The 24,757-nt window shown below is 41.8% G+C and overlaps 2 protein-coding genes across 2 annotated transcripts in view; one reads left to right on the forward strand and one right to left on the reverse strand.

Annotated features, from left to right (window-relative positions):
* Window positions 1–11,386, reverse strand: part of mllt3 (MLLT3 super elongation complex subunit) — a gene marked incomplete at its 3' end in the record, with an annotated part of 127,820 nt that extends 116,434 nt beyond the window's left edge. The window contains 1 exon segment of the mRNA XM_080742221.1: window positions 11,212–11,386. Coding sequence (XP_080598347.1) covers window positions 11,212–11,308 — 97 coding nt within the window. The 5' untranslated portion in view covers window positions 11,309–11,386.
* Window positions 11,387–20,652: 9,266 nt separating this feature from the next.
* The window catches only part of focad (focadhesin), a 157,637-nt gene continuing 153,532 nt past the window's right edge, over window positions 20,653–24,757 (forward strand). The window contains exon 1 of the mRNA XM_080742164.1: window positions 20,653–20,667. The gene's annotated coding sequence lies outside the window, so the exon portion shown is untranslated. The remainder of the gene's footprint in view (window positions 20,668–24,757) is intronic.

Consider the following 24,757-nt stretch of genomic DNA (forward strand, 5'->3'; position numbering starts at 1 on the left):
AGCCTGGTCAGCATTGTGTCGAATATGACCGCTCAAAGTGTCTATTAATCACGGGAGGAAATTCAAACGACAAAGGCAGTTACAATTAGCCTGACACTCAGCCTGAATTGACATTTCGTTTCACTTCATTATTCAGTCTGAACTCACTTCGCCCCAGGGTGATTGCAGGGATGGGCGTTGCCAAAAAGAGACAGTCTTCAGCGATTGGTTCACCGACCAACACATGACTGGCTGGCTAGTGGCTAGCCTGTTGCTTGCTAGTGCTACTTGCTAACCAAAGAAACAGTCAGAATAGGAGCACTACGAACTAGTAATCAAACACAACATAACATGCCTGCTACTGGTGTTTCATAGCGAGATCGATACGATCGCATTTTACCGCATTTTAGCGCGACGCGATGCGCCGTACGGTACGGCGGCGGCGCTAGTGTACTTGGAAACACACATGAGTTCTGGGAAACCCCCACCCACGCTGATCACAAGACGCTGATTCACGACAATGATTCGCCGATCGGATTTTCAACCGAGGCAGTGCCTCTTCAATGAGAGCGATGCTAGACCTGAATCGCCAAAACAAAAAAATTAAAGGGGTGTGGCTAGCGATTCAGTGTCTGTAACTAGGCTAAGTTACAATGTCACACTTCTTACTTTTTAATGGTGATTTTTCACTTGCCATCGTTTATATCACATGTGCATCTTCCAAACTCTAGAATAGTGACTTTGGATTCCAGTTGAGAAAAAAAAACTACGTATTTTTCAGCGGTGCCTACCACTCCAACATTCGACCGAGTGTGTATGTTTGTCTGTCTCTATGTCTGTCCGTATGTACGTATAAGTATGGCCTCAACAGCTGCAATACCGCTGGGTGACCTACTGTACCTTCAAGTGGCGCTGTTGAGCAGCCTAAGGCACCGCTCACTCCCACTGAGTTCTGAACCAATTCATTTTCAGTGGAAACACTGAACTTGTTCAAAATTAGGCGGGGGGAAAAAATGAACAAAACGGTTAAACCCCGGTGAAGAATGGGGCCTTTGAGAACCTTTGAGTTTAGTCTAAACACACTCCTGAACCTCACTGTACTGTCCTTTTAAAAAAAGAGACACCTTTTGGCCTTTTCTTTCTGTGGCCATAATCTATATTCCTACTTGGGGGTATGTTTCAACTAGAAACCCCCCTCCGAAAAAGGGGGGAGTTCCTTTGAAGGCCCTAATAGCTCACAGGAAGTACTTAGGGCCGGCAATTTGTCACCATGTAAAAACACATAAGTCAACGGCACTTCACAGGGGGATTTGGAAGGATCTCATGGCATGTGTCATCTCCCCAGATTTACTGAACGCTAAGTATCCGCCTGCTGCGCTCCGGGCCATGGAGCCATGCGGGCAACGTAAGGTGGAGCCGTACATTTATCAGCGCTGACTGGGGTCTGGGTCTGGTGGGGGAAGAGCTAGTGGTGGAAAACAGCCAAGTACAGGGGTCTTCAACGTTTTCAGGCCAAGGACCCCTTAGTTGAGAGAGAGGGAAATGAAGCAGGGACCCCCCACAACCTGTCAATAGATTCCATATACAGTAGTGTCAATGTTTGACAGCATGATCAGTATATTTTGGATTCATGTCAATTTGTGTTTTCAGATATTATAACAACAGTCAATACTTAATAAACATGACCTTTCACTCTGTACTTAGTCTGCCCTTTCCCCCTCTACACCAAAGCTATTTGCTGAAAATAGCCGATCTACAAGCTCACAACGCCTCGCGCTGCGAGGCGTTGTGAGCTTGTAGATCGGCTATTTTCGTCTAAAGTTCTCAGAATATGGACGCTCGTGTTCAAGTGGTTATGAAAGGAGAAAAAAATGCTTCTATCACACAATGATTTGGAGGATCCCCTGTAGTAACTCTGAGGACCCCCTAGGGGTCCCGGACGCCCTGTTGAAGACCCCTGCCATGGAGCGATGCGGGCAGCTCCACCTTACATTTATCAGCGCTGACGGGGTCTGGGACTGGTGGGGGAAGAGCTAGTGGGAAATAGCCAGGTACATTTCATCGCCGTCGAACAGAAACCTCTTATTTCCATATTCAAACTTTTCTGTGGGGTTTCTTTCTTCGTAGATGAACGCTCTATTTGATCATACTACAGCGTCACACAAAGGCATCAAAAGTAGCACGTCCACAAGCTCGAAACGTTTTGGCGCGTTTTGAGCTCGTTGATCTGAGAAAAGTGAAAAAAGATCCTGATGTGGTTGGGGCTTACTGCCGTTAATCAGAAAGTATTGCACATCGATAAAAGTAACTTTTACCTTGAGATTATCCACTTTGATACTTTATACCACTTTGATACTTTATACTTCTAAATCACTAAGGTAAATACTTGATACTCCACTACAATTAGTTGAAAACGTTAGTTAGCACTTAGTTACTTTCTAGATTTCTAGAATACTATTACAAAACTTAAAGCCCTGTTGTCATATTTCGGCTTTAACGAAAATAATCAACAAGCTCTCACAAACAAGCTAAAACAACAACTTTAAAATGTTTACTCGAGTCAAATTTTGAATATAGGACTTTTAAATCATATTGGTTATCGGCCATAAAATCTATGAATTATATTGCATATCACCCTGGTCAGAATAGCAGATGAAAACGGCATGAACCTACAGACACCGGACGTGGCCTAAGTGCTGCGGTTAACGGAAGTTGCGTCATGCGTTGCAGTCCGTTTACATAAAGATTAACTCACTCTTAATAGGTGTCCTTTGGTCAGAATCCATGTTTTTGTTTGGATATTGTTTATTACGAGCGCAACCGATGGGTCGGGAGAAGTAGAACAGTTTATTTTCGCCAGCGGGGAATATGAAAAAACAATAACATCCGGTGAAATTCTCCCGGTGGAAGTAGCACTGTTTCATGCCATTTCAGCCTATGGTCTTGACCAGGCTTTTCTCTTCGCAGATGAGTAAGCCTGGCTACGCGAGGCTAATCGCATATTGATATTGTCCAGAGATGTCATATTGCACATCCCTACTACTGTACATTGTGTGGTATTGCTACTTTTACTTAAAGGTGATACACCATGAAAATTCACTTTTCCTATTTTAAAACCTTTTTTTGGGGTCCCACTAGCACCTTCTATCCTCACAAAGTCCCATTTCAGACCGTTGTGTCTTTCTCTGGTTTTGGGAAGGTGGAGGTTAAAAGCATCCCACGGGTTCTCAAAACAGGCTGTCCAGATTTGCTGCCGTTTGTGACGTCATAAACGGCCGTTTTTGAAGATTTTTTTTTTTTTTTTTTATCTTTTTTTTTTTTTTCAAAAAGTTTTCTTTTTTTTTCCAAAACATTTTTTTTTTTTTTTAAAGATTTTTTTTTGGTGGTGGCGCAGTTCAGGCCAAATGTGGTACTGCAGCTGAAAATGCTCTGAGAGCCTTTCAAAAATGAGAGGCTCTCTATTCAGGAGTGGTAATAGCCTCAAACCTTTTGAAAAACGTTTTTGGGACATAAACAATATGACAAATACTTTTTAAATGCATGGTGTATCACCTTTAAGTAAAAACCTAAAAGGGAGTATATTTCGTCCACCACTGGTTACTGTAAGCGCTGGGAGAAGTAGATAGGGACCATGTGTGTGTGCGTGTGTGTGCGCGCGCACGTGGTGTGTGTGTGAAAAAGAAAAGCCCAAACTCATTGGGTCCACCTTGTCATCAAAGGCCCCTTTTTGTAGAAGATGTCTTCTTAAGCTTTGTAGGGTTCATATCAGGGGGAGGAGGGGAGAGCGTTTGATTTATGAACCGCTCAGAGGCAGGGCAGAAAATGAATATGGCAGGAGATGTTCACCGTGCCGCGGTGCGCTCATTCATTCAGCCCCCGTCTCACGCCACCACCACCACCAGGGGCGTCACACCAAATTCTGGGCCCTGGGAGCAAGGATTCACTGCGGGCCCCCCCATGAATCTTAACTATTGAAAAATAGCAGATATACAAGCTCACAGCGCGGCACCGAGTGCCGCGCTGCGAGCTTGTAGATCTGCTATTTTAGAAAAATCGTGAAAATGTGTGCCAAGAAACCCATGTTTTCACGTCAGTGGTGCTCAAACTTTTTCATGTGAAGGACCCCCCCCCCCCCCCATCTCAAAATATTTAGTTCCAGGGACCCCCCATGAGTTACAAATGTTCGCTTAAAAAATACATATTCAAAGATTTTCACACATTTTCACGACTTTTCAAAAATAGCAGATCTACAAGCTCGCAGCGCGGCACTCGGTGCCACGCTGTGAGCTTGTATATCTGCTATTTTTCAATAGATAAAGTTATTAGGGCCCCTCCACCTTGGGCCCCAGTAACTCAGTCCCACTTTCCTACCCCTTGTGACGCCCCTGACCACCACAGCTTTTTCGCATCTCCTCGTCAAAGAGAGAAAGAAAGAAGAGAGAGAAAAAAGGAGCGTTTGAAGTCCCATCAATTCCGGGGCCTTTTTCATAAATCAGTGCGAGCCGCAGCCAGGTTGATAAATGTACCTGTTGCAAAAGAACTACGTCCAATTTTCACTCCGTTCAGTTCAGGTGTTTCCCCACGGCCCCCACCACTACTATGGGCAGAAAAGATTAAATCATTTTCACATGTTGGAAGTGTCCGGTCATGATAATCTGTTGGAGGTATTGGCAGTTGAATGTGGCTTGTTTTAAGCAAAAATCTTTTTTTTTTTTTCGTCGTTTAGTTTTTTTTACGAAAGTAAACCATATCGGTTTTTCAAGATTGTGATTTTTTTCAAGATTGTGATTTTTGTCTGTAATCTTCGTCTGTGATGCTGGGATCATTCATGTAATGAGGCTTAAAGTAGTAGTTCACCCCCAAAATGACTTTTTTTCTATTGATTACTCATGCCATGGAGACCAGAGTTCAATAATATTTTTTGGTTTTTGTCACATTCCTAAGACAAAAATGTGATAACAATAAATTTTCCCCCATTGATTCTGGATGGTGACCCGTTTCGAAACGGGTCACCATCCGGAATCAATGGGGGGAAATTTACTCGAATCAAATTCTTGTCTTAGGAATGTGACAAAAACCAAAAAATATTATTGAACTCTAGTCTCCATGGCATGAGTAATCAATAGAAAAAAAGTCATTTTGGGGGTGAACTACTCCTTTAAGGCACTCTGAGCCTTGCATCCAATGACGAGTATACTCCTCATTCAACGCATTTGGTAGGAAAAGAGTTAAAGGACAACTTTGTTTTTTTACAAGAAGGGTTCATATTTTAGATAGTCATTACAGAAACGAAAAGATGAGTGTTAACATTTTATCATTTACTTCTGTAAATGATAAATAAGTACTGTACTTATTTATGAACATTTGACAACTTGTGTTACTAGTTACTTTGTAGATTTAGATTTGTATGACTAAACACTCATTACGTCATTAGCCATTTCAGCCCTGTGTATGTTTTGGCCTGAAAATATACGATCTACAAGCTCACAATACGTTGCGTTCTTTACTCTCAATTGGGTCCTTTTAGGGAGTTCCAGGGGCTCCCCAGCTAAATGATAGTTAGGAACCAAATGGACCCTTATGGGTCTGTAACTCAGAGCCATTAGGGTCCATTTGTACACTCTCAGAGTTAAACAAACATTGATTTTACAATATAAATTGAGGTCTCAAAGAGATCGAAATGCCATTAAATGGGGTTCCGTAGCCTAATGCATGTCAAACTGGGGGTCCTTGAAATGATAATGGTTCAGAATCACTGCTAGAGCCGTTTAAACAAACTTTTCTTATATGGGGGGTCCTTGGCATATCTTTTCAAATGGGGGTCCGCGGGCTCATAAGTGTCAATTTGGGGGTCCTCGACATGAAAAGGTTTGAGAACCACTGCACTAACGAGGAGGAGAAACATCCATTCACAAAGACAGAACGCTTTGTTAACTTTAAACACTGCAGACTGCAGTCCACACTCAGCAAAGATTCAAAAGATCTTGAACACAAAACCATCACTAGCATTCACGCCATGACTCGCCAACATTTCTGCCTACAAACTGCACACTCTTCAAATGATAGTGGGGAGAAGAAAAACTTGCTTCTTTAGAAGGAGAAAGATGGTTTTGTTGAAAGAGTCAGATTCATCTTTTTCTTTTCTAACGATTTTTGTTCAGAATAGATATTCTCCACCAGTCGCTTGGTTTTTCTGGTACTTCTTTTTTTTTCTTTTTTACACCGTCTCTCTTCTCCAGACATCACAAAGACCTGAGTCAAAAGGCTTTTGTAGGGGAGGGAGGGGAGGGGGGAGGGGGAGAGGGGGAGAGGGGGGCTCCAGACAGACTACAGTCAGACCCAGTAAAGTACAAAAGTAGTGAACAAGAAGAAGCAAGGCTATTGCAGCAGCCTGGCATGGTTTCATGCTGCTATCTATCCATCCATCCATCCATCCATCCATCCATCTATAGTTAGACAGGAACAAGCTCACAAGCTCACCCAGGTAGTCAGACAGGCTGGTACCATCATTGGAGAAAACAACTGCAACTTCAGGACATAATTATACATCTGCTCCAGAACCAAAAAGGCAATTCAGGTTTACAATGACTCTACACACCCTCTTCACCCCTTCATTTGAGCCGTTACCATCAGGCAGGAGGCCTAGAGTTAGAAAAAAAGAAGGGCTACAGGACATGGTTTGTGCCATCTGCAGTGGGCATTATAAATATGATGATCACTGCTGCTGCGTTATGGAATGCATATACTGTATATTCATTTTAATACATGAATGTAATGATGTTTTTATTGTTGTATACCGACTGCCTGTGTACGAAAGGCAAATTTACATTTTATGTAAAATTTAATGGACAGTTTTCTTTATCTTTCCAAGTAACTATATCTATCAGATTACAAATTGAATGGACAGTTTTCTTTATCTTTCCAAGTAACTATATCTATCAGATTATCTATCTATCTATCTATCTATCTATCTATCTATCTATCTATCTATCAATCATTCATCCAGTTAAAGACTCAGTTAAACTTTAGTATTGTGCTAGTGTTGTAGTGCTCAGTAAATAGATCTACAAGCTCACAGCGTATCACAAACGTGACAGGGTTGTGAGCTTGTATATCTGCTATTTCAGGGCAAGCAACACTGGCCGGGCATCTGAAGTATGAATGAGGCTTAACTCTTGACTGAGCCATTCAAGGTTCACTGGGTGAAAAAAATAAAATAACAACATGCCCAGATCTGTAGGACCGTGGACTCTATCCAAGAACACCGTGTTACACACGCACACCCACACCCACACCACACACACACACACACACACACACACACACACACACACACACACACACACACACACACACACACACACACAAGCCTCAATAAATTAATTAAAGACTTTATAACAACAAACTCCCTCTCTTAAAGAGAGAACTCCCTTTCTTCAGGGTAATTCGGGGTTGTTTTTATTACGATTAAAAGACAATAGAAAGGCCAATCTGTAACAAGAGGTTTTAGAAAGGTTCTACAACGGTGCTGACATGTCAATCTGTAAGCCATTGGTAATCAAAGTGGGGTCCTTGGAAGGGGGGGTGGGGTTCCAGGGGGTCCCCAGCAAAAACACAGCAGCGGAATACATCTTAAACCACTTTATCCATGTATGTGTATCGTCAATAGCTCACAAGGCTGCATCTGCTATTTTGGAAACATTTTAGATACTTCTGAATGTTTTTTCTTTTTACACACAAATCTTTTCTTTCAGGGGGTCCCTCTCCTCTCTGGCACAAAACCTTTTCAGATGGGCGGGCGGGGGGGTCCACGCCACGGCCAAATATATATACACATGTGGAGGTCCTCCTTGGCAAGGAGAAGAGGGAGGAAGAGAGAGACAGACAGACAGACAGAGAGAGACAGACGACTTTGCGGAGCCACGGACACAGACAAGGCGGCATGATCTTACAACTGTTCTCGATATTAAAAAAAAAGGAAAGAAAGAAAGCTCTCTGAATGTTCCTCCTGCAATCCGAGTCCCGTGTAATTACAATAGGACAGGGTCTCTCTCTCTCCCTCGCCCTCTCCTCCGGGGGAGAGAGAGAGAGAGAGAGAGAGAGAGGCACAGAGCCTTGGCACGCTTCCCAGCGCTTGTCACGCCAGAGAAACCTCAAACGCCGCCGAGAGCAGGAGGGGGTCCCGGATTCCAAAACCAGCAAAATATTTTAATTGATCCCTTCCTTTGCCGCCAGACGCTTTCTCTCTCTCTCGCTCTCTCTCTTGCTCTCCCCCACTCCACCACATCTCTCTCTCTCTCTCTCTCTCTCTCTCTCTCTCTCCGTGTTGCCACATTTTGTGAGGGAGAGATATAAGCAACCAGGTCCAAGAAAGAAACATCTTTATCCGGGTCGAAACGTCTATTTTTGCTGCTTGTCAATAAAAGTTTGGAGCGACCAAAAATGTGAGTGTGAGCTACCTCCTTTTTCCAAGAAAGAAACAGCCCAGAAGAAGCAACTATAGGCTATATGATAGTCCACATGACGAGCATGTTAAACTGTAACCTACAGTACATATAGCCAGTACTGTATATGCATTCATAGTAGTTCCCAAACACTGGGTGGGGGAATTTGACACCATTGACTGGCCAACATTTCTGCCTACTAATTGAACACGCTTCAAATGATAGAGCGGGGAGAAGAAAAACCTTGAATTGCTTCTTTTGAAGGAGAAAGATGATTTTGTTGTTAAGTCAGATTAATACATTTTTCGAGTGGCTTTTTTTCAGAATAGATATTCTGCACCAGTTGCTTGGTTTATGTTGTTTCTTTTCTTTTACACCGTCTCTCTTCGTCTTTTGGAAGCCCAAAAGACGCTTGCCTTATAATAAGCGGACATGGCAACTCTGCCCTCTCTGCCACACACACACACACACACACACACACACACACACACACACACACACACACACACACACACACACACACACACACACACACACACACACACACACACACACACACACACACACACACACACACACACACACACACACACACACACACACACACACACACAGGTTGTGAACTGAATACACAGTGAAAACCATCGGCGTTTGACTCAAAACCGCTTAAAGCCTTTATTCTTAGTTTAACGGACCCGAGTGGCAACTACACCGTTTTTCACTCTACGTCAAACAAGGCTGTCAAAAACAGCCGACCTTTGCTGTCGTCGGGCAAAAATCTCTCATCACCATATTGGTTTCATGAGTTAAATTAATCTTAAAAATCGGCAATTCACTGGACCTGTACACAATTAGAGAATGTAGAAGAATTGATATTTTGATCAGCGTTTCTCTGTCATTCTCTCCTATGGTACCACACCAATACAGCAAAGAATTGTGGACAAAATCTCATCCAATGATAACAACATATTCAACATAAGTTTTTGGTCAAATGCCTAATAAATAACAGACCTTGATATGAAGAAGGGTTGAAAACCAATGCCCTTCTTGATCATACTACAGAGAGCATCACACTACAGCATCAGACAATAGGATCAAAATATACAAGCTCGAAACACGAATAGGGACGAATAGGGTTCGTGTGTTTTGACACAAGAGTGCACGAATGTGACCAATTGGGTTAGATTTGCACCCTCAAAGAGTTAAATTAACATGCAGGTGTTGTTTAACTGTTTCATAGAACAAAAAGCATTCTTCTTTTCACTGGAAGTCAGATCAAGATATGAAAACAAGTTCTGCTCGTTTCTTCCTGCCTTGTTCTTCACCTCCTAGTAACCTTTTAGGTCCTTTTAGGCCTCTAATGTCTTACTGTACCACGTGCCGTTTACATTTCTGACTAATACAAGTATTCATCAATCCAAACTCAAACATCAAACAAATCCTTAACGCACAACAGACGTTCATTGGCAGAATATATCCAATATCAAAGCCACTTGCATAAAAAGAATATGATTAAACATCATCTTAGAATGATTTGTGACATCAACATCACAGTGATCATCACCATCATCAACAATAATCACCATGGTAGCATAATTATGAATGAATCTTGGATCAAGCATGTCTCAAGAATCTAGAGATGATTGACTCTAGCAATGGTTCTCCAGGTGGGGTTCGGGGACCCCCCCAGCAGGGGTCCTTGAGTGAGTTCCTCTGTTTGTACACTTTCACAGTTACATTTTGAAAGCCACGCATCCACATTCTGGGGGGAACATTAGCCAAAAAGAATTGGCAAAGAGATTTGGTGACAGAAAAAAAAAAAAGATCGATCCAAGTGCAGAGACAACTCAGGAGTCTAGAGCAGTGGTTCTCACAGTGGGGGTCCTTGGGGGGGTTCCAGGGGGTCCCCAGCAAAAGTAGCTAATGCATCACAATCATTTTAACCACTTTATCCATTTATTGTAGCCTATTCAAAAATAGAAGCTGTACACAGTTTGTCATGCACTGGTACAAAGAATGTAAGGAAAATGTTGGAACATTTTGCTTTCTTTTTAACACAAATCTTCTCTTCTGGGGGTCCCTGGCAGAAAAAGTATTCAGATGGGGGTTTGCCGGGTCCACAGCCAAATATATAAATAGAATTGGGTGTCCTTGTCACGAAAAGCTCAAACTGGGGGGTCTTGGATTAAATGAATGGTTGAAATTCACTGCTCTACGCCAGTGGTTCTCAAAGTAGATTCTAGGGACTGTGGGTTCCTTTTAGAGTTCTCAACAGGCCTGAAAAGTAAGACCTGGCCCTAACTGGGCCCTAACTGGGCAGGCCCGAGGCCCTACCTGACCCGATTAGTTAGCATACATTTTAGGCCCTACCCTGCCCGAAAACCTCTGGTCGGGTCGGGTATGGTCGGGTCTATCATATAGTAATAGTAATAAAATAATAATTGAGCCAGAGGCCCTACCCGGCCCGACTAATTAGCATACCTTTTAGGCCCTACCCTACCCTAAATGTCGGTCGGGTTCGGGTATGGGCGGGTTCGGGCAGAATTTGAGAACTCTAGTTCCTTTAGGGGAGTCTAAAATGACCCATACAAGTCTGTAACTCTTAACAGTATACAAATGGAACCAAATGAACCCCAACGGGTTCATTTGGTTCCATTTGTACACTGTTACAGAAGGGGAGACCTTGACATTTCAAAGTTTGAGAACCACTGCTCCAGGCCACATGCACTGCAGCAGCGTGTATGGTGTACAGGTGGGTGTGACAGTGAAAAGGAAGGTCATCTCCTACCTCTCTTTGGTCTGGGGAAGCTCTCGTGCAGGTGGAACACCACCTTCTCCACAAAGTGCTGGATGTTGCTGTGCTCGGGCCCGCGGACAAACACCATCCAGTCGTGCGTAAATCCCTCCACCGTGGCTTTCTTCCTGACCTGGGCGCGATGGCCGAGCTCAAGCTTCACCTGCACAGCTCCCTGTGCATGGATACACAATAAAAGGAACAATATTAAGAAGATAAGGGGTGTGCACAGTATATATGAGGGATTGAATGTCCCTGAGGAGTCTCAGAAGTAATGTTGGAGAACCCAGACCGGTGCCTGTTGGGAAGAATATTCTCCATTGACGTCCAGTTGTGCAATACCCATTATATCTCTGTCTCTCTCTCTTTCATGCCCATACATTATATGGAGATCTCTAATCTCTCTCTGTCTGGCTCTCTTTTATGCCCATATATGGTGTTCCATGTCCAGGCCAGTCTGTGACGTCGTCTCCAAATTTGGGCACTGTAGTGATGTCAGTCAGTCATCTCCAAATTTGGTCACTTGTTTCATCATGTCAGACAGGCATTGTTTCCGCATGCGGCTGTTATCATGGTGGCGACACTGTTTAATATCAGTGATGTCAGCATGCAGACTGTTTCACCCGTTTATGCCCATGTATGGTGTTCTGTGATGTCAGTCAGTGATGACGGGCATTGTTTCCGCATGCGGCTGTTACCATGGAGGCGACACTGTTTAGTATCAGTGATGTCAGCATGCAGACTGTTTCACCCGTTTATGCCCATGTATGGTGTTCATGATGTCAGTCAGTGATGTCGGGCATTGTTTCAGCATGCGGCTGTTACCATGGAGGCGACACTGTTTAGTATCAGTGATGTCAGCATGCGGACAGACAGCGGACGGCGGACAGACATTCCGTAAATGAATAGTTAGATTAGATAAACACGCTCTAGCTTCTGGACATCTGCGGTGTGTGGAGATGTTTGATAAGGAACTATATTAGAAGATATTTATATAAACATTGACTATCTCCTCTCTCCCCTTAAAACATCATCTATACTACAGGCTTCAACTAACTAGACAGCCCAACACAAAACTAACGGACATATTGTATCAACAATAACACAAGTCGAGCACAAGAAGTCAAAACACATTGACTTGAGAATAAACTACATATTTTAGCCTTCCATCCTTCCACAAACACGATTCTTGCTTTAGCATTCTGACTTAGAAAACGTGACATTGTGAGCCAATTTGAACACTGATTGATTGAACAGCCTACTTTATTAGAAGTTTGCATAGGAAAGGGTACAGGACAGTACACAGTTCACTGATACATGGTCAACTAAACGGATAAAGACCAGAAAAAAGCTTTTGGGCTTGTTTCAAGTGGGGTCTCTTTTTGTTCATAAATTCATAAACAATGTAAACATCCAAAGCCTTGTACATGTTTTTACAGCAGCAACAATAACAACACATATGAATGAAATGAATGGGCTACAATCGCTTTGTAATTGGATCGCTTGCTTCCCAATCTCAAATTCAATCCAATCCACCCTACCACACACACCACACATTTTAGGCAACACACCGTCACACACAAACACTAATGTCACCGAATGGAAAAATAAAGAGGCATTAATAACTATGGAAACCAAACCCCAGCAGCAGCACTGACTGAACACTGAACAAACACCACGTCTCAACACACAGTCAGGCACACGCGCTTGAGGAGAACGAAGGGAAAACGTGCAAACTGAGACGAGAAATACTGACTGGAGACAGTCAGACAGTCTGGCAGTCTGGCGTGCGCTTTGCAAAGAAGAGCGATTTTATTTAATGAGAGCAGACACTAGAAAACCCAATCGAACGAAGCATTGTAATATTTGCAAGCTGTATTAAATTACGTGTGAACCACAGATTGCATCATGTGTGGATTCAATTGCGTGTTGCAAGCCATGAAGATTGTCTGATTGTCTTGCAAAATTGCAAAGTTGGAGAGGTATAGGATTAGGAATAAGGCATTCATTATTGCTCAAAATGTGTGCTTCAGTTGTTAAAACAAAAAGAAAAAGAAAAGGGGGTGCCAAATGTGTAGCTAATAGCTATACACATTTTACCTCAAGTTATAGTAGCCTATTGCACATTTTTGCAAGTGGTCATTTGTGCACAACTGCCTTAAATAAACACGTGCGCGTTGAGCCTATGGATAGAAGATCAATAGAAAGTGTCCCTTGGCTTTTCCACCCTGCGTGGCGCGGCGTGCCGTGCGCTGCGCTGCGCTTTACGCACGCAGAAAAGACGGTCACTGGCTTCTTTCTGGCGGTTACAGAAAGAATCCAGTGCCCGTCTTTTCTGCATCGGTCGGTGGGATAGAGGCGACTTACCGATGTGGCCATCATCTCATCCTCTATGGAGGGAGGGCGTTATAGAGCCAGTGTGAGCACGGAGGAGAAGGAGACGCGAACGAGGGGAGGAGAAGAGGACATGGTTGTTCTCTACTATATTAGCCTGCCTGGTTGTTGCTCCTTGATTGAACTGAACTGACTGACTGACTGACTCACACACTGTCTGACACTCCCCCTGTTCCTCCAAGAAAGAACGCTCCGGGAGATTCAATGGGAGAGAGACAGAGGGAGAGAGAGAGAGAGAGAGAGAGAGAGAGGAGCGAATGCGAGCAAGACGAGAACGCATGCGCTGTTCCTTCTCCCTCCCTCTCTCTCTCTCTCTCTCTAGTGTGTGCAGCACGCGCGTGTGCGTGCGTGCGTGTGTGCGTGTGTGTGTGCGGGTGTGTGCGCGCGCGCGTGCGTGTGTGTGTGTGGGAGAGAGAGAATGGAACACGTGCGAGCACCTAGACAGCCAATGAAAGAGTCCACAACTTTCCCTTAATTATTATATTATACACTCTTAAAAATGTTGGGTCAAATGTTCAACCCTTTTGCTGGGTTGACACTGTTGGGTCAAAGGTTGGGTCAGTTTGACCAAACATTGGATTAAAAATACTTAAAATTAGTAAACCATCTGTTGGGCTATGGATGGCCCGCCCACATCATCAGATAAAATGCATTGAGTTCATAACCCAAGTGTTGGTATAGGCTTTTGAATTCGAGTTTACCCAACACATGGTTCACTGCATTGCACCAACTTGGGTTAAAATAGACCCGCCCTCTCTGTCTATCAACACATTGGTTTGTGAATTGCACCACTATTGGGTTAAACTAAGTGGGTGGGCAGTTACCCAGCATGCAACTGTGCTCCCATACAGATATTTTTTACAAACTTTTCCATTATTTTATGGTTTTAGATAGAGAAAACAACATTGTATTGTAGATGATCGCAGTGGATGTAGCCCAGTCATAATCCCTAATTAAAAAATATATAAAAAAACATAGTTGCTTACAGAAACAGAAACCATGACTAAGATGGTCCAGACTGACACATACAAACAGGTTTGCTGTTCTTTTAATGTGAAGCACCACATAATCTGTTGTGTTCAAAGTTGTGATATATTGCCACGACTAAATGCATAATTTACTCCGCATACATTCTTCCTTGAGATGAATCATGAAAAATGTCATTGAAGAAAATGTTGTAAAAAAAATGAATAGATTTAATGTGAATGGGCGTACAATCCCAACAACAAGGTCACTTTTAAGCCATTTTGGGGTGTTAGATTCCAACCCATCAGCAGTATCACATTAACCCAACAGCAAAGTCACTTTTAACCCATTACTTGGTTGTACAATCCCAACCCAACATGCTGGGTCACAGCCTTAACCCAACCCTGTTGGTCTGCAATAACCCATGTTGGGCTGGTCCAAAACAGTGTTACGTGTTGGGTTACATAAATAACCAACTTGGGTTGTTTTTGACCCAACAATTTTAAGAGTGTACTATCATTCTTTTTTGTGTGTACAAAGTAGGAATACCACAGTCACAGTGCGCTATTAAAATTACTGCATTAAAATGTTTACTTGCGCATAATTGTCATCAAAATATTGTCCCATTATCAAATACCCATTTCTGAAGGTAAAATTATAGGCTACTTAATCTGCAGCAGCAGAATTATTCCATTTCACAATCGTGTTCATAAATGCAATGTTGCAGCTGGCCTGGTAGTTTGATTTTATTGTATGTGCTATTGGATAGTGATGGTGGAAAGTTACACTTACTCAAGTTACTTGCGTACAATTTTGAGCTACTTTACAGTACTTGAGTAGGCCCTATATCCAATTTTCAATACTTTTACTTCTTCTCAGAGGCAAATATTACTTTTTTACTCCACTACAATTATTCGAAACCTTTAATTACTTTGTAGATTTGATTTTAGATAGATATCATTCAAAAGTACATCCACATATTGAATCAATCAACACATTAACATTAACAATGCCACCACAGAAGTAAAGAGATTGATTGATTGATTGATTGATTGATTGATTGATTGATTGATTGATTGAATACTTTATGGTATGCCGTACGGTCATACAATAATGCTATAGAAGGATAACACAAAAAAACACAAGGGCTGGTTTCCATTGTGGTCCTATATTGAATTAATCAAGGAATATAAATACCCCTTTAACCTCCATAAATCTGTTCATCTGCGCTTTATTATTAATCATTTGTCATTTTTCTGTGCTTGTGCTTTTTGCTCTGTAAAGCACTTAATCATTTGATAATATTTGGAATTTATTTGGAAATTATTTAGTATAATTTTAAACTTGAATTACAAAGTTATTTTCAGTCAGTTTTAACCAAAATGGCTGTTATCTCAACGTTTTCTTCGCAACACAAAACTAGTGAAAACAGCCGATCAAGCACACAACGCCTCGCGATGCGAGGCGTTGTGTGCTTGTAGATCTACTGTTTTCACTAGTTTAGTCTACTTTTTATAGATGATGAATACAAAACGGTTTTGGACATAACAACGATATGCTATAAATATAAGGTGCTGGGAGTGAAAATAATAATTTATGTTTGTTTATGTTTATGTTTATTAAAGGATCCCCATTAGAGACTCACGAATGAGCCTCTAGTCTTCCTGGGGTCCTGATTTAGGGGTGCCTCGGATTAAAAAGAATATTTATGGGGTGCCCTGAGACAAAAAGGTTTGGGAACCCCTGCTGTAGAGCACTTTAAGCTGCATTTCATGTCACGAATGGTGCTATACAAATAATGTTTATTATTTTGAGTGTTAGTGAACATAAAGGCAACAGTTAACACATAACTATTTGTTCTAATACGTCTTCTTCTAGGGCTATACTTTTTGTGCAGAGGAAGTTGAAAAGAGTGAGATTGCACCTTGAAGTGTTGGTTTTGACAGCTGACAAGCTGTGGTATCCTAACTGATCATCAAGGTGACAGGGTGTCTTTGTTCTGGGTCAGTGGAGCTTGAGCTGCTGTGATGCCCTGGACCAAAGGGGACCAAAGTGCTCATGACATGAATGACCCCAAAGTCTCTCTTCTAGGATCGTGTGGTCAGGTGGTGTCTTAATCTGGACAACAAGCGGCCCTTCTTCAACTTTTTTGTCTCAAGGCCCTGTCACCTTAATTCTTAAAAAGATGGCCTATGCAGGGACATGCTGGCCATTGGGAAAAGCGGGACAACTCATTCCCGGCCGGTCCAGGCCGGCCATTAGGAAAAATAAATAAATAAAATGTCGGCCTTTGTTCCACTTTGGGGGCTGGGCGGCCAACAAAGTAAATCGTCACTGTCGGGCAGAAACCTTATCTCCAAGTTCCAAATGTGTAAATTTTTTCGCAAAGCAAAGCCCTGCTTCATCATACAAGGCCGTCGCAGAAAAGTAGTGAAAACGGCAGATCTACAAGCACACAACGTTGTGTGCTTGTACCGCAGATCGGCTGTTTTCACTAGTTTAAATCATTTTTAAAATGATATATACAAAACAAACGGTTTTGGACATACAAGGTTTCCACCCGACAACGACGAAATATAACTCATGTAATTGGCCCACTGGTTTGTCACTTTGTCACAAATCTTAGCAGCAGCGCAATGAGGGCCTCTCCAACTCTTTTTCCCGGGCTGAATCAGGGGCCGAGCACGTCCCTGGGCCTATGCCATCTTTTGAGGAAATGTATATTTTTGCCTAAATCATCTCTTTGTGACACTGACTACCTCTGGTAAAATCTTCTAATTGGAAAGGATCGGGCTGTTCCCGCTGGCCAAAATAGGCAATTGTTTTGGCAAAACTCCCATGAAGAGAAAAATGTTCAAATATTTCCAATGTTTTCAAACATTTAAAAAAATCTAACCCAGTTTGAACCCGGGCTCCCGGTTCGATCCCGGGCTCCCCCAGAGTTAGTGTCGAGGAGTCCTTGAATGAGACTCTGAACCCCTAGTTGCTCCCGGTGAGCAGGTTGAGCTTGAATGCAGCATCTTATGTTGAAATCAAGAAATGTGTAGAAATCAAGCATCGAAAATAGCCGACCTCCAAGCTCACAACGCACCGCAGTGCATTCTCTGCATGTCCCTGGTGAAAGTAATGCACAATCTCTGTAAAGGGCCTTGGATAAAGGCGCTATATGAATGCACCATTCACCATTTATCTCTCTCTCTCAGCTAAGGGGTCCCTGCTTCATCTCTTTCTCTCTCTCTCTCTCAGCTAAAGGGTCCCTGCTTCATCTCTCTCTCAGCTAAGGGGTCCCTGCTTCATCTCTTTCTCTCTCTCTCTCTCAGCTAAAGGGTCCCTGCTTCATCTCTCTCTCAGCTAAGGGGTCCCTGCTTCATCTCTTTCTCTCTCTCTCTCTCAGCTAAGGGGTCCCTGCTTCATCTCTTTCTCTCTCTCTCTCTCAGCTAAAGGGTCCCTGCTTCATCTCTCTCTCAGCTAAGGGGTCCCTGCTTCATCTCTTTCTCTCTCTCTCTCTCAGCTAAAGGGTCCCTGCTTCATCTCTCTCTCAGCTAAGGGGTCCCTGCTTCATCTCTTTCTCTCTCTCTCTCTCAGCTAAAGGGTCCCTGCTTCATCTCTCTCTCAGCTAAGGGGTCCCTGCTTCATCTCTTTCTCTCTCTCTCTCTCAGCTAAGGGGTCCCTGCTTCATCTCTTTCTCTCTCTCTCTCTCAGCTAAAGGGTCCCTGCTTCATCTCTCTCTCAGCTAAGGGGTCCCTGCTTCATCTCTCTTTCAAAAAATCGAACCTCGGTTCAAAGTGGAGCGGTGAATTTGAGCAGCTGTACCCTATGTGAGTGAGTGAGTGAGTGTAAACTGTGCCTGTGAGTGAGTGGTGAGTGTGCCTGGCCTGCACAAAACAGCGCCCCTCCTTTAACTAGTGTGTTGTGTGTGGCCACTCAAGGTATTGCCAGGCTACGGACGGACACGGCCAGCCAGCCACCCACCCAGCCACCCACATACCCACGGACATACCTGTCTATTGGGAGCGCTTTCACCGCTCCAAAAACTTTGAAGACCCCATGATGTGTTCGATTAGTGAAGTGCACACAGTTTACCATCAGGGGCGCTGTTAATACTCTGAGGTTTCCCTCAAATGCTGCTCACACACAGCTTGATGATGATGATTCTCTGCTGTCATTGTGTGGTGGTGTGGTAGCCTATAGACCAGTGGTTCTCATTTCTCAACCTTTTCAGGCCACAACCCCGGGGACCCCCTCAACCTACGAGCACTAAGCGTTGAGGAATTACATATGGCTCGCGTTGCGAGGTGTTGTGAGGATGTAGATCGGATTTTCACAATTTCTATCTCTAATATCATTTGACAATTTGGCATATGTTTTATTTGTCATTTTAGAGGTATTAAAATTCCTTAAATTGTCACTTTAGAAATGTGCATAAACCCTCTATACACCTAAACTTTATGTTGGTTTGTTTACTGTTGAAATGTACTTTAGTTGCTGTGTGTGTGGGTGTGGGTGTGGGTGTGTGTGTGTGTGTGTGTGTGTGTGTGTGTGCGTGCGTGCGTGCGTGCGTGTGTGTGTGTGTGTGTTTGACACAATAGATGCACAACAGTCTTTCTGAAAATGTTTTTGTACTATCAATCTTGCAGTATAGGCCTGCTTACTGCACCCTCTGATATTTATTTTAATTTTACATGGGATAGAATAGGCCTATATATCTATAAATGCACGGTACAGCATCATCATACTTTTTCCCTTCAACTTATGCCCCAGAACAACGGGATGTATACAGGTTTTGTAGCAATTTGTAGCAATTGTAGAAATATTAGATCTTGATTGTCATCTAAATACCAGTAAGCACCATGTAGCCTATCGGACCAGTTACACACATATGGAGAACCTTGTTACCAATGAGCCCCTTTTCGACTGCAGTTTTAGCACCACACCACACTACACCACACCACACCGCACCACATAAAAATATCTACATTTTCCATTACAAAAAAGTACCCCTATCGGTAAGAAACACATTGACCCTTTTAACTGTGATTATATAATACAATATAAATTTGTATTACAACTATCCTAATTATAATGCACTGTAATGGATTATAATTGTGATTATAATACATTATAAAGTATTAATGTATTACTATGATAATTAAAATACACTATAATAGATTATCATGGTGGTTATAACACAATAGAATCTATTATCATGTATTACAACTATATCCTGGTGGTCTAAATGAAAAGTCAGTGAGTGATCAACAGTCATTATGAAGTGTTTGGCCCTGTTTGGCCTAGCTCAGACCTACTCTAGAGTGGATACTTTTTAGTACCCTGTTTAGTTCCACTTTCACACAAGTGGGCGGTGTGGTGTGGAGTGGTGTGGAGTTGGGCCAGTGGAAAATGGGCCTAGATATTCACAGATATGGGCTTAATATTGATGACATCAGGGATCTCCATATATGGGCAAAAGGGATTTGGTTCCCCTGACATCACAGTGATGTCAGAGTGTGCTGTCAGAGCGTGAGAGTCAATCAACAAAAATTACACACGTTACCTGTACAGTAGCCTACAGACAGACAGACAGATACGGTCAAGTGACGGTTCTGATAGTAAACTGTGACCTATGGTCCTATTATTCTTTTGCATTTTGAAAAAGAAAAATATATAAGATACAAATAAAAAGAAAATAGTCCAGCCTAGCCCCTTTCGGGACTATTTTTTACCCTTTTTTATATTTTGAAGACGGTAATTTAGGGTATTGAGAGGGGCTAACAATGCCATTGCATGGTGCTCACCTGTAGCTTTTAATCCACAATGCACTACTTGGCACTTTTTTTTGCACAAGTTGTTGACGTGTATTTTGTTGTCCTTTTATTTATTTTAATGCAAAGCACTTTATATCGTTTTTTCTTCAATAACTGCTCTACTAATAGCATTTCTTCTTCTTTTCCTCTTCGTATTTTATCATCATTCATTCAACTTTTTGACCACGCGATACTCTCTGTCGCGCGTTTCGCTCTGTGTGTCCCTCGCTGCTCTCCGTAGCTGCATGTGTTTTCATTCACAGACACTACAGTGTGGATGAAACAGGTAAAGTTATCACTCTGCTCCTCTACACAATGATTAAACTGCTTTAAAACAGGACTTTTAGCTCGTTTCCAGTCTTCAAACCCACGGTGCGTTCACCCGACCTCATAAAACTGCATGAATATCCATCTGGTTGGACGCAAACCAGTCTTAATGCTGACTTTATTGCAGGCGTTGACAGCTAACTTATGGCTAACTTTAGCTAATGTGGGGGTAACATTGATTTGACTATAGCTTCTGTGGTTCTATTACAACAACAACAACAACAACAACAACAACAACAACAGACACACAGACATTTAACTCCTAGAGAGGGTACAAATGGAACCCTCACGGGTCCATTTGGTTACATAAACTGTCAATAATGTAGCAGGGGGACCCCTTGAAACCCTCTCAATGACCTCCCCTGGGGGTCCCTAGCTCTCTTTGAGAAGCACACTGGTCTATAATAGAAGTCCACGGTCAATAATACAGTCATAACTGCTCTATGCTGACTTGTATGACTTGTACTGTGTATGTCTGCTCTAGCCCTAGAATGTCTCCAATATTCGGTCGATTGACTCTCCGAGTAATCCCTCAGATGTGGAGCCATAGAACGCTCCCATGGCGCGGCGGTTAGCAACTAATCTGCGCGGCACTAAAGTGCTGCGCGCTACTTGTGTACTCACCCAATAATTAATTCCTCAGCCTGGGAGAAAGACATTGTCCTATAGTGTCATATCCATTTGAAAGTTCTGGCTGAAAACATGTACTTTGTAAAATATCTCCACTTATCTCGAGCCAACACGGACGACTTACACGACCGGGCAAGGGGCCCGAAATGACTGCTGGACTGAATATATCAAAACTTCCTTTTGGAAGCACAAAAGTACGGGGCACACAATCACGCAGGTGGTGTGATTAGTCACCCCACGTCAATCACAAGCACCTGTCAATTGTGTGCCCCGTACGTTTTGTGCTTCCAATAGGATGTTTCCATATATTCAGTCCAGCAGTCATTCCGAGCCCCTCGCCCGGTCGTGTAAGTCGTCCGTGTTGGCTCGTGATAAGTGGTGATATTTTACAAAGTACACGTTTTCAGCCAGAACTTTCAAATGGATATGACACTATAGGACAATGTCTTTCTCCCAGGCTGAGGAATTAATTATTGGGTGAGTACACAAGTAGCGCGCAGCACTTTAGTGCCGCGCAGATTAGTTGCTAACCGCCGCGCCATGGGAGCGTTCTATGGCTCCACATCTGAGGGATTACTCGGAGAGTCAATCGACCGAATATTGGAGACATTCTAGGGCTATGTCTGCTCTAGCTTATTATTAAGTGTGCCTGCTATGCAATAGCAAAACACTTATTGTAATCCGCCATACTTAAGTCATTAATTAAGTCTTTCGCCACGAATTTCTGCACGTAATAACTGCCGCACAATTTACGCCACCGCCGCAATATATACATCAAAACGTGCGGCTCGGCCGGGAATAGGTTGCTATTACTTTTCTTTCCGATCCGCGTTACCATTGCGACGTAATTCGCAAAAAACGACGCCAAAAAACCCCATTGACTTAGAATGGGGGAAACTTCGGCACGTAATAACTGCCGCACGATTTACGCCACCCCCGCAATATATACATCAAAATGTGCGGCTCGGCCGGGAATGGTGTGCTATTACTTTTCTTTCCGATCCGCTTTACGATTGCGATGTAATCCGCAAAAAACAACGCCCAAAAACTCCATTGACTTTGAATGGGGGACTCCGAAAAAAACCCAGAAACTTTGGCGCCACATAACTCTGCCATACTTTTGCCTAGCAACGTCATTTAAAATGTAAAATGCTCACACAACTTTGGTCTTTTTCCGACCAATAGGGATGAGCTGTAATTGACTAAGCCCCGCCCCCTCTTTAACAGGAAGTGCCCTTCACCAAACAGGAAGTGCCTCTATAACTCATGAACCGTTTGTCGTACAGACTCGCGGCTGGTGTCATACCTTTTCTTTTTTTCTCAATTTTTTTTTCTCAAATTTTTTTTTTCTCAAATTTTTTTTTTCTCAATTTTTTTTCTCAAAATTTTTTTTCTCAAAAATTTTTTTTTCTCAATTTTTTTTTTCTCAATTTTTTTTTTCTCCAAATTTTTTTTTCTCAAAAAATTTTTTTCTCAAAAAAATTTTTTTCTCACATTTTTTTTTCTCAAAACATTTTTTTTCTCAAATTTTTTTTCTCAAAATTTTTTTTTCTCAATTTTTTTTCTCAAAATTTTTTTTTCTCAAATTTTTTTTTCTCAATTTTTTTTTTCTCAAATTTTTTTTTTCCCAGAAACTTTGGCGCCACATAACTCTGCCATACTTTTGCCTAGCAACGTCATTTAAAATGTAAAATGCTCACACAACTTTGGTCTTTTTCCGACCAATAGGGATAAGCTGTAATTGATTAAGCCCCGCCCCCTCTTTAACAGGAAGTGCCCTTCACCAAACAGGAAGTGCCTCTATAACTCATGAACCGTTTGTCGTACAGACTCGCGGCTGGTGTCATACCTTTTCTTTTTTTCTCAATTTTTTTTTCTCAAATTTTTTTTTTTCTCAAATTTTTTTTTCTCAAATTTTTTTTTTCTCAAATTTTTTTTTTCTCAAAATTTTTTTTCTCAAATTTTTTTTCTCAAAAATTTTTTTTTCTCAAATTTTTTTTTCTCAATTTTTTTTTTCTCCAAATTTTTTTTTTCTCAAAAAATTTTTTTCTCAAAAATTTTTTTTCCTCACATTTTTTTTTCTCAATTTTTTTTTTCTCAAATTTTTTTTCTCAAAATTTTTTTTTCTCAAATTTTTTTTTCTCACATTTTTTTTTCTCAAAATTTTTTTTTCTCACATTTTTTTTTTCAAAATTTCTTTTTCTCAAAAAAGTTTTTTTCTCAAATTTTTTTTTTCTCACAAAACAATTTTTTCTCAAAAAACTGTCGTTAAAGTGCGACCCGTCATAACGGCCAAAAATGCTCCAAAACGCCACTAATTAGTCGAAATGGCTGACTTCCTGTTTGGTTTCTGATTGGCTGCTGGCCTTGTGACGTGGGTAGAGCTGCGAGGGCCCGGTCATCGCTGCTTGCAGCTTTAATTCATTAATCGTCCATGACCTTAATTGGGGCCTATTTCGCCAAACAGGAAGTGCCCCTCACCAAACAGGAAGTGACCCTTGATCTCGTGAACCGTTTGTCATACAGACACGCGGGTTGCGTCAAATGAAATAACGCTAATGCTAACACCAACCGCTACACAAGGTTGCACAGACTTAGCGAGCTGCAGGCACACTTAAAATTTCTTAGAAATTTTCTCTTCTAGTTATGAATATAAAGCCACATAGAATGAAGTATATACTGTAACTCCAGTACGCCACACAAGAAGAGTGGGCACTGACTGAGAGAGAGTGGACCAAAATGTAAAGAAAGGAAAACAGTCTAATGTGGGGTCCTTGAGGGAGTTCCAGGGGGTCCTCAGCTAAAGTTAGGAACCAAATGGACCCGTTGGGAGTTAAATTGACATTTACGTAGAAAATGTGGGTCCCAGAGATAGAAAATGCCATTTGATTTGATTTGATTTGATTTGATCTTTATTTATCTTGAACAAATACAACATTACATCACAATCATCACAATTTCACAAAGATTGTGTTCAAGAAGGGACAGGGAGAAGCAAATGCTTATTTTATCCGGCCCCCTTCATACCATGATAAATATACAAATATTATAAAACGAAATTTGTTACAAAAGGTAATAGAATAGTAATAATACCCTAAAAACAATTACTAAATGTACATACAGTGACTGAATTGATCATAAAAGTAATAAAAATACATATACAGTAAAGAAAATGAAAAACTAACAATAATCAAAAGACATCATATAAAGTAAAGATTCTCACCATAAAATCAAATTAACTGGTCATAGTGTTGCATGAGCGACTGCTTGTAGCAGCGCTTGAACTGTTTAATATTAATACACATTTTTAGATTCTTATCAAGCTTATTCCATACATTTATACCCGATATTGAGACACACATTTGTTTAAGTGTAGTATTAATATTTATTGTCTGTTTAAAATTATGTTTGTTCCGTAG

Source organism: Nannobrachium achirus, assembly GCF_963921795.1.
Source record: "Nannobrachium achirus genome assembly, chromosome: 14".
In the NCBI taxonomy this organism is placed as follows: domain Eukaryota; kingdom Metazoa; phylum Chordata; class Actinopteri; order Myctophiformes; family Myctophidae; genus Nannobrachium; species Nannobrachium achirus.